This window comes from Pteropus vampyrus, unplaced genomic scaffold, assembly GCF_000151845.1.
Source record: "Pteropus vampyrus isolate Shadow unplaced genomic scaffold, Pvam_2.0 Scaffold84, whole genome shotgun sequence".
NCBI lineage: Eukaryota > Metazoa > Chordata > Mammalia > Chiroptera > Pteropodidae > Pteropus > Pteropus vampyrus.
In genome coordinates, this window is record NW_011888865.1 from 7347172 (window position 1) to 7358080 (window position 10909).

The 10909-nt window shown below is 32.7% G+C and overlaps 1 protein-coding gene across 1 annotated transcript in view; it reads left to right on the forward strand.

Moving 5' to 3' along the window:
- OSBPL11 (oxysterol binding protein like 11) overlaps nucleotides 1-10909 on the forward strand; it is a 76012-nt gene that overhangs the window by 40115 nt on the left and 24988 nt on the right. The window contains exons 6-8 of the mRNA XM_011363295.2: nucleotides 14-215; nucleotides 5315-5460; nucleotides 8744-8884. Coding sequence (XP_011361597.1) covers nucleotides 14-215; nucleotides 5315-5460; nucleotides 8744-8884 — 489 coding nt within the window. The remainder of the gene's footprint in view (nucleotides 1-13; nucleotides 216-5314; nucleotides 5461-8743; nucleotides 8885-10909) is intronic.

Genomic DNA, 10909 nt, shown 5'->3' on the forward strand with positions numbered 1-10909 from the left:
TTGTTTTCCTCAGATGATGTCTCATGCTGAAGGACAACAAAGAGACTTAATTAGACGAATAGAATGCCTTCCTGCTTCTGGCCATCTTAGTTCCTTGGACCAGGATCTCTTAATGCTCAAAGCTACTTCCATGGCAACTATGAACTGCTTAAATGACTGCTTTCATATTCTACAGTTGCAGCATGCATCACATCAGAAGGGCTCATTGCCTTCAGGTAAGTTATAGATTAAAGGTAGGACTTAATATTAAGAGCCAAAAACATGGAAAGGACTGCATTTGTTGTAATTCTAGCTCCCGAAAATCTTAATTAAAAACCAAACAAACAAATAGAAAACCAGCAAGCCTCTTTTAATGATCATACTAATGTTATAGAAATTCTTTTATTTTGCCCTTTTTTGAATCTAAAATAACTTGGGGTCTAATGTTTAATATCATTCAATATCTCTTTAGAGACCTCAAACTCAACAAAAACTGAACTCAAAACCCACAGCTCTGTATTTCTGTTAAAGTTGGTGACATCACTATTCGTTGACTTGACCGAAGTAGAAATGTTGGGATCATTTCTTGAGTTTTGGTTCAGTTCACTGAACTTCTGCATTGAGTTATTGAGATAAAAGTTTATCAGTCACCTTTCAGTTTGAAAAATGAGATATACATCTAGTATTTGAGAGCACCTGTTTGTTGAAATTAATTTACTGGGGAAAGGATGTTATTGCAGTGGGAGAACCAAAAAAATGAGTTTTTCTATTAAATGAGATTAAACTCATCACATTGGGTTTTTTATTGAGATATAATTGACATATAACATTGTGTAAGCTTAAAGTATACAAGTGTTGATTTGATACATATATTACAGCATATATGACCCATATATATATATATTATTACCACTGAAACATTACCTAACACCTCAGTCATGTCACATAATTATCATTTCTTTTTTATGATGAGGACATTCAGGATCTCCTCTCTTAGCAGCTTTGAAGTATAGGTGACTATAACTACTATTCTGTGCACTAAATCTCCAGAACTTACTCATCTTCTAGTTGCAAGTTTGCACCCGTTAACATCTCTCCAATTCCCTTACTCCCCTCACATTGTGTTAATAGTATTAACTTAGTTTTTCACAGTAATTCATTCTCTTTTTTTTCAAGTAATTGTTGTTATTACTTTTTAAAATTTTTTATTTTATTATTAGTTTTAAGTATACAGTACATTGGTTAGACATTGATATAGTTTATAAAATGATCCTGTTATTGCTCCTTCCTCTGGCTCTCCACCTAGCCATTAAATTAACGCTAACTGCATTCCCTATGCCGTGCTCCCTGTCCCTGTGTCCATCTATCAACTACTAATTTGTACTTCTTTAACCCTTCACCCCTTTCTCTTAGCCACCTCTGGCCATGATCAGATTGTCTTCTATATTTGCGAGTCTGTTTTTGATTAGTTCGTTCTCTTTGTTCAAGTGAAGTCATATGATATTTATTTTTCTCGGTCTGACTTATTTCACTCAGCATAATAACCTATAGGTCCATCTATGTTGTTGCAAATGATAGGATTTCATTTTTTTAATGGCTGAGTAATATTTCATTGTATAAATGAACCATAACTCCTTTATCCAGTCATCTTTTGATGGGCATTTAGGTTGCTTTCATATCTTGGCTATTGTAAATTGTGCTGCTGTGAACATAGGGGTGCATAGATCCTTACGAATTATTGTTTTGGTTTTCTTTGGATAAATACCCAGAAGTGTAATTGCTGGGTCAAAGGTATATCCATTTTTAATTTTTGGAGAAACCTCCAGACTGTTTTCCACAGTGGCTGTACCAATTTGCAATCCCACCAACAGTGTATGAGGGTTCCCTTTTCTCCATCTCCTTGCCAACACTTGTTGTTCTTTGATTTATTGATGATAGCCATTCTGACAGGTGTGAGGTGATATCTCATTGTGGTTTTAATTTGCGTTTCTCTGATGATTAGTGACCTCGAGCATCTTTTCATATGTATTGGCCATCTGTATTTCCATTTCGGAGAAATATCTGTTTAGGTCTTCTGCCCATTTTTTAATAGGATTGTTTGTTTTTTTGTTGTTGAGTTGTATGAGTTCTTTATATAGTTTGGATATTAACCTCATCACATGTATCATAAGTGAATATCTTCTACCAGTTAGTTGGTTGTCTTTTTGTTTTATTGATGGTTTTCTTTGCTATACAAAAACTTTTAGTTTGATGTAGTCCCATTTGTTTATTTTTTTGTTTACCTTGCCCAAGGAGATATGTCCAAAAATAGCAATACCGGAGAGATTACTACTTATATTTTCTTCTAGAGTTTTTATGGTTTGGGGTCTTACATTTAAGTCTTTAATCCATTTTGAGTCTATTATATAGTATAAGAAGGTGGTCCGATTTCTTTCTTTCTTTTCTTTTCTTTTTTTTCTTTTTGCTTGTATCCCCAATTTTCCAAGCACCATTTATCAAAGACTGTCTTTACCCCATTATATAGTCTTGCCTCCTTTGTCATATATTAAGTGAGCATATAGGCATGGATTTATTTCTGGGCTCTCTGTTCTGCTCCATTGATCAATGAATCTGTTTTTATGACAGTACCATGCTGTTTTGACTATTGTACTCAATCTCTTAAACAATTTCCTCTCTTTACTTGTGAAAGAAAGATATTTTAGAGAGATATTGAGACTCTGCTCAGGAAAACGTTTACCATAATCAGATCTTGATATGGATATAGTATGTATCTCATCCTCACATGTGCTTAAATTCAATATTTCAAGTTAACAAACTTTTTAATGTCAATTGTAGGTATAGGTCAGGGTAATATTACAGAAGCTAATAAATTAAGTATGTTCCCCTTAAGGAACTCATAGTCCAGTTGAGGAGAATATGTAAATACTTAACTATAATATGTAAAATGCCACTTAAATGGGAACAAAGTACTGTAGGAGCATATATGTATGAACTAATTCTTCTGATAGAAAAAGGTCTGGGAAAGGCACAGAAAAACTATGAAAACCAGTTAATTAGCTTGGGGGGGGTAGGTAGGGGAGAAGTTATTCCAAAGAGATAGTGTAGCCAAAATTATGAGTTGTAGACATGGATTTCTGCTTTGGAGGAATTCTAAGAAGTCCAATATAAATTTTCTCCTATTGTAGAGAAACACACACTTATAAAAAACTTAGGAACAACCATACAATTGAAAGAAACAAAAATATATTGTTCTATCAACCAGAAACTTTCACAATTAATATATTAGTACACTCCCCACCAGTTTTTTCTATATTTTCTTACTTTTTGTTTGTTTTACCCCATTGTTATTAGAAAATATGTTTGTAGCTTATACTTTTCACTTAATATCAATAATATTTTCCAATGTGTGATATGCTTTTGGTAAACATAATTTTTATTGACTGCATTATAGTCCTTTGAGGGGATAATTTTTATTGACTGCAGTATAGTCCTTTGAGGGGATAGATAGGCTTTGATTTACATAACTATTCCCCTGTGTTTAACATTGGATGAGTTACCCTGAGCTATGAAATTTGGGTTAATTCTAGTTTGGTAAGAGTTATTTTGTCTGTAAAATCAAACTATTTGTTTCCAGTTTATGCTACTTAATTTTTAAAAAGTATATTAAGTAGCACAGTGCTAGCTACTAGATGCTCAATAAATACTTGATTAATTAAATACTATATAATTTTAAAAATTCTTAGAAGTTTTGTTTGTATAGTTTAAATTAATACAAAGTTATTTTTAAATAATTGCTTTATGGTTAATGAAGTATGTACAGACTTTAAAATTAAAATGTGAAACATCGTAAACTTTACAGAGTGTTCGAAGTAAAAGTTCTCCTACATCACTTTTTTTGGAGCACAGATTTGTGGTTTTTTGAGGTAACTAATTAACTGACATTGGTATTTCTCACCTTAAATTGCCATATTTCCCAAATTAGATCTGTAGAAATTTATCCTCAAGTCATTCGAGAATGAAAATATAACTGAAAAGAAAAATTAAATTACCTTTCCACTCAAATTTTGAGATGACATAAAAAAAATGAAATCTAAATTCAAATTAGTGTTTATTAAGTCTCATAAAGTCTTAATGTGTGTTATCCGAAGACTGAAGTGATCTTGATTTAGAGGGATCCTGAGACCAAATGATTGGTTTGATAAAGACCTTTGTTTTGTTGAGTGACCTCTTAAAACGTATCTCATAAATTTAGTGTTTTATGCATTTTATTTTTAGAAGTAAAGAAATCTAGATGTCGATATTAAAAATAAACATTTTAAGGTAGGAGCAAAGTGTTTCCATTTCTTTGGAATTTTGAAACAGCCCCCAGGAACTTATCCAGGGCATTCCCCCGATGGTGAATTTCTTAGTACCAAGTGAGACTGAACTGAATAGTAAGGCAAGATGCTCTGGTAGCCTGGTAACTTTGTAATTTATTTCTCTACAGAAGACTGGGGTTTTCTTGTAGACTGAGTAAATTCCATTCTTAAAAAAATTTCTCCTTAATAGACTGAATCTCCCTTATTGTAGCACTCTATCACCAAGCTTCTGTGAAACCTAGATCAGCCTCTGAAATCAAATGGAACGTTTTCCATTATTGATTAGGCATAGAATCCACTTTGTTAAACTAGTTGAGGGTAATAAGAGACATTTGAGTCATTAATTGAGAAGATGACAGGTCTCTAAATGTGACTACTGTCTTTCACTGGGTCAGCTATTACTTATTCAGTAGAAGAGCCTTTCAGTTTAAAGGTATAAGAGACTTTTTCATATGATTGAAAAAAAAGAATGGACATGTATTTGCAATTCTTAAATTAGATCAAGGGAGTTATATTGCTTGATTAGAAAGTTGTTGCTGAGAGTAAGGTTCGACCCAAATTGAAGCAAATTTTACTTCAGGATCCTCCTGTAATTTTGACTCCCTAAAGCCCAATTTCATACTTTTTTGATCTCTAGAGAGACAAGGTTCATGTGGAAAGGACAGCAAATCAACAGTTAGAGTGGGAATATACTTTATGATTCACAGATTTGCCCTAGAAGTAAGTTCAGTCCCATTCAGGGTTGATTCTTTTATACAATGGTATCTGATTTCAAGTTCTAAGTTGCTCTTTTGTAAACACCCAATCATGATGCTCATGCTAATGAGATACACATGGCTGTCTTGCAGAGTCTCTTAACAGGTTGAATTGCTTTTAGTCTGGTAGGCTCAAAACAAAATTGTTTAGTAAAACCCACATCTGCTGAACTTTCCAGATTATGAGCAAGTTTCAGCGAAAGTTTTCTCTTACTTCATCAGGAACGACAATCGAATGGTTAGAACCAAAGATACCTTTATCCAACCACTATAAAGATGGAGCTGACCAGTCTTTTGCAACTGAGCAGAGTAAGCCAGTGGCAGTCCCAGAAGAGCAGTGTGTTGCAGAATCTGGACTGTTAGCAAGGGTAAGGTAATGTGAAAATATGGTTTTGGCATAAAAATTAGGAATCACTGAAAAGAGTCAGTTCTCTTTTCATTGTCAGCATATGCAAGTCAACCGAACACCAGAGCAGCATTCTTGTAGACTCTTAACTGCATTGACTTTGGAAGCGGTCTGTTGTATACTTGTACATGTTGTGTTTTCTAGGTTAAATTATGTGCTCTTTTTAGTTCGGGCTTAATTTTACTTGATAAAAATGTATTTAAAAATTAAAATTTGCATGTTTTTTTTCTAGAAAATAGCTTATCTAATATAAGATTATTTGCATATTTACCTCTTACATTTTTTAATTTAACATTTACTAGATTACATTTACACATTTAAAAGTTCACTATTAAGTCTTTTCGATTGTACTTTACCAAATGAAATTTTAAAAGTGTTATTCTACTTAAAATAGCACACAGTCTTAGGGTTTAATGTTTTTATAAAGTATTATTTATTCTGCGTTTCTCAGAAGCTAAAGACTGTTATTCTATTCATAGTTTCACTACTGTAGCAAATCATCTTGGATTTTTGCCTTTTGAATTCACATCTGTTATTTTTATGGTTATCATAATTATATAACTAGTTTTATTTTAAGCTCCTTTTACTTGATACTTCTCATAGGCACTTTTCTATGTTATTCTGGCCTATATAATTAATATTTTAAAGGTTTAAATAGGCTATTGAATCTCCAGGTTGTTATTTTTTGTTGTTATAAGTAGCACTGTTTCATCTTGTTTACTGTGTTTTTTCTTCCCCTTTATTTGGATTATATCTTCAGGTTATATTCCCAAGTAGAATTAGTGAGTCAAGAGTAATACATAGTTTACAGTTATTTATAGTTTAGCGAATTATTTCTTAAATATGACACAGAGACTTCCAAAGCTGACAAAGACCTTAATGAGGCAGGTAATAGCAGCAGAGCGGGCAGGGGAGAAAGAAAAAAAAAAAGTATATAATGCTTTTTTTCTATAGATTTTTGACTAGCTCATTTGTGGAATCAATCAGTTAGTAAATATTTATTAAGCTATCTAGTATATGACAGGTCCAATATTAAGAATTAGAAGACAGAAAAATAGAAGACAGTTCTTTCACTGAAGAGACTTAGAATCACACACATACAATGAAACAATGAGATAATATGAAGCAGTATTTTTTTTTTCCATCTTGATTGGTATTGTTTAGAGACTGTTGGGATATGGGCATTTAAAAAAAGAGATATACTGAGTAGACTGGATAAGGAATGTTTTAGAGAGAAAGTGGAATTGGAATTGACCTTTGAAAGAAGATGAGATTTGAAGAGAAGAGGAATAGTGAGAGAATCTCAAAAGATGGGGGCATAACACAACCAGGAATACTGAAGCTTATATACTTATTGTGGAGATTGCTTGCCTAATAATTTTGAAGCCAGATCTTGTCATTTACCAATATGTGGATCAACTAACCACCCTTAGCTTCAATTTCCTCATCTGTAAAGCAGGGATATCTTATAGTATTGTTATAATATCTTATAATATTGTTATGAAGATAAAATGAATTGAATAGAGCACCTGGTTTATAAAAAATGATCACAGGGTTGTTGGATTTTACAATTTCCAGATGACTGTTCATATTGCATTCTATGTGGAATGATAATCCCTGGAGCACTGCTCCATAGTATACAGTGCAAACTGTGTCCCCAAGGAACATAAAAATCATGCAGAAGAATTTAGTCTTAATGGATAGGTAATAAGGTCATGAGCAAGGAGAGGGATGGGATATGTTTAAGAAGATTGGTGTATGACATGACTTGGAATTAAAGTGTAGATAGAAGGCTGTAGAAGTGGAAATGAAGACAAACGAATTGGTACTATGCATTTCAAATGAAAAATCAGTTGGAGTTGTGATAAACTGGATAAAGGGTTGGATCAAAGATGACTCCAAGTTTTTGAGCCTAAAAAAACTAGGTAAAATTGTCGTGCCATTTACAAAGCTAGGAAAATTAGAAAGAAAGTTTTTTTGAGAGGGTTTAGTATGGTTTATGACCATGTCGTTTTTATGTGAGAAGAGGATATATGATTGTATATAAAAAGGAATTGGAAATTCCATCTTCATATTTCTAAATGAGAATACAAAGCATGCTGGAGGTCAGGATAGAGGTATGTTAGATGAGGGACACAGCAGTAGGGAGGAGAGGATTACTGTGTTTTCAAATCCTTTGAAGCAGTGAGTCCACCAAGTATGCCACATAGTATAAGCAGAAAAAATAAGCGCATAAGTTGCAAGGCATTAGACTCCACTCAAGCATACCAGAATAGACCTTAATTTTAAAAAATTTTTCATATTTTTTTGTGAAATATGAATATCAATGCAAGCAGGACACATTTATTATAGTAGTGGAGATTTTTCTGTCAGGTGATGGAGGAAATAAACCCCAGTGAGGCTAGAGTGAAACTCATGCTTCCATTGTGCCCAAGTCAGAGATGCAACGCCGCCCCCACGAAAACATGGAAAGTGACATCTGCTAAGGTTCTATAGAATCTTGGGATTTGAAACTTATTTGTTATTCAAATAGAAATAAATAAGAAATTATGTTTCTCATAACCAGTTATTTGGAGCTGAGACCCTATTGAGATGAAAATAAACATTTTCATTTTTCCAATGGGTGGTTTTATTGATTGATTGATTAATTGATTAGTTGATTGAAGAGCTACGAGAGAACTTTTTGTAGCATTGACGAACTACAGTATTTTTATACTTGTACCTAGAATTACCTTTAATCCTAAGGTTTCTTCCTTGACAGCTCCAAGAATGAATGAATAAATATAGATTATAGTAAATTTGACATATACAGTCACTTTAAAAATTTACTTTTATAGTTTTAGCTTAAAAATAGGGCAAATATTTAAGTCTCAAAATATCTTGAACTTAAATTGTAGGTATGGTGGTGTGCCTGGGCAGATGGTCAAAGCCTGCAAAGCCAAAGATTTGGATAAAATATTTTTCACTCAAAAAGAAAAATTTTTTTTTCACTCTTTTTGAAAAAATATTTTTACAAAATACGTATGTTTTGTATGTGGTACATATGGCAAAACCACAATATATTCAATGTCAGCGATAATGGGTTCACTGAAGGAAATCTATGGAGGTTACATTTTCAGAAAGATTTTTGTTCATTCTCAGATTCATTTAGGTCCAGCATAAATGCCTTCAAGTCTCTTGTTTATACTTTTATTCTTAATGGATATAAATAAGCATTTATAACAATAGGCTTGTTTTGCATCAAGGAACCTGAAGAAGTAAATGCAGATGATGAGGTGGAGGATACTTATGACAACAAGGAGGATGACCTGGGAGCTGTGGAAGAGCAACGCAGTGTTATCCTGCATCTCTTGTCACAGCTCAAGCTGGGCATGGATTTAACAAGAGTAAGTAGTGGGATAAACTGTCTGTGTAGATCAGTGGGTCAGGACTATACCTGTAATCGTTAATATTGTCAGGGCTTTTTGTTTTTTATTTCTTTGTCTCTTGATTAGCATTTCTACTTTTAATAAATATATTTCTTATTTTCAAAAAAATGCCAACAGAAATTTGCATAGCAAATAAAGATCTATAGTCTTCTTGTTTCTGTACAGAATTAAAGGGGTCTATTGGTAGAACTGGAAGGATATAATCCCACAAAATCATGAAGGGCATTTATATTTCTACTTTACTCTTAATCTCCCATTTTAGATAGTACATTTTGAATATTATCTATAACAGAGGTCAGCAGATATTTTCTGTAAAGGGACAAAAAGTAAATATTTTCTGCTATATGAGCATAAGTCTCTGTTGGAACTATTCTACTCTGCCTTTGTAGTATGAAAGTAGCCATAGATAATATGTTAGATTAGACATGGCTGTGTTTCAGCAGAACTTTATTTACAAGAACAGGTGGCCAGATTTGGCCCAAAGGCCATAATTTGCAGACTGTCTGAATTAACTAGATGATGGGAATCCTTTCGTAATATGTGTGTATCAAATCAACACAATTTGTCAATTATACCTCAGAAAAACTGAGGAGGGGAAATGTGGTCTGAAGACCAGCAGCATCACTGTCACCTGAGAACTTGTTAGAAATGCAGAATCTCAGCCCACGATCCCAGATTTAGGGGATCAGAATCTGCATTTTAATAAGATCTCTGTGTGGCTTATATATACATTAAAGTTTGATTAGCACTGACCTATAGTTTTTAATTTTAAGCCAGTCTTCTCCGCTCCTAGTTTATCTAATGTCCCTTAATTTGTGTTTAATAATCAATCTATGACATTAATTTAAAAAGCCAATCAGGTTCAAAACCTGTATATGTTAAATATTTACTATTGTGAGATTATGTACTTTGAATTACTACTTACACTACTTTGCATTAGTATGAGATTTCAAAATTGAATTTAGGAAGTGTTTTTCACATTGAGGTTTTTGATGCCAGCGAAGGTGGTGAAAGTATAGTTTAAAAGGTTGTTTGATTCCAATGAATTATTCACCTGAAAATATAATTTAAATAGAAAGCATATTGCCTTTTGCATTCACTTGGAAGCATTCAGAATCAAAAACAATTTTTTCTTTACTCAGGCTTAGGAGGGTTTAAAATTGAGGAATTCTAGTTGCTAGATGAGATGCTGCCTGATTCATGCTTAATAAAGTCTCTTAGATCTTAAATAAATAAATAAATAAATAAATAAATAAATAAATAAATAAACAAACAAATGGATTGAATTAATAGCCTATTAAGAAGCAGATATTTTAGGAATTAATAAAGAAACCCATTAATTTTTCAACTTGGTACTAGAAATATTTCCATTTTAGTGGTTCAGAAAAGACAATTAGTTGTAAAATTCATTTAAATGAATAGTCATTTAAGGGACTTGTTTGGTTATTATGATATTGCTGTCTCTCAGTAGATTTAGCTTTATAAGGCGTAAGTAGTGTTTGGGGTTTATGAGGCATAAGAACATTTGAAAAGAATGTGCTATGATAGTAATGCAGATAGTAAAGCTCACACTTAGCATGAATAACTATATATAATATAGTTTCCCCACATTTGTGTGTTGTTAATTAAAAAGATATATACATTTTTTTTACATTTATACATAATCATTAACATTAATCAATCACAAGCTATGAACATTTGCATAACACTTAAAAGAATGGTGCTTTTTGAGCAATATTAAAGAACCTGATGATTAAACTGCAGTCACAGCCACCTCCTATGAATAATAACTCTGATACAAACAATATTCATTGAGCTCCTCTCATGTTCCAGACAGTAGATAGGTGTTAGGACTGTGGCAACAAAGAAGACAGCCATGTCCCCAGTCTGCTTGTTGTGAATAAGTAACATACATTTTCTCCACTGTTCATTTTGTTCCTTTTTAAATAATACTTTGAAGTTAGTATAATTAAACACTTTACA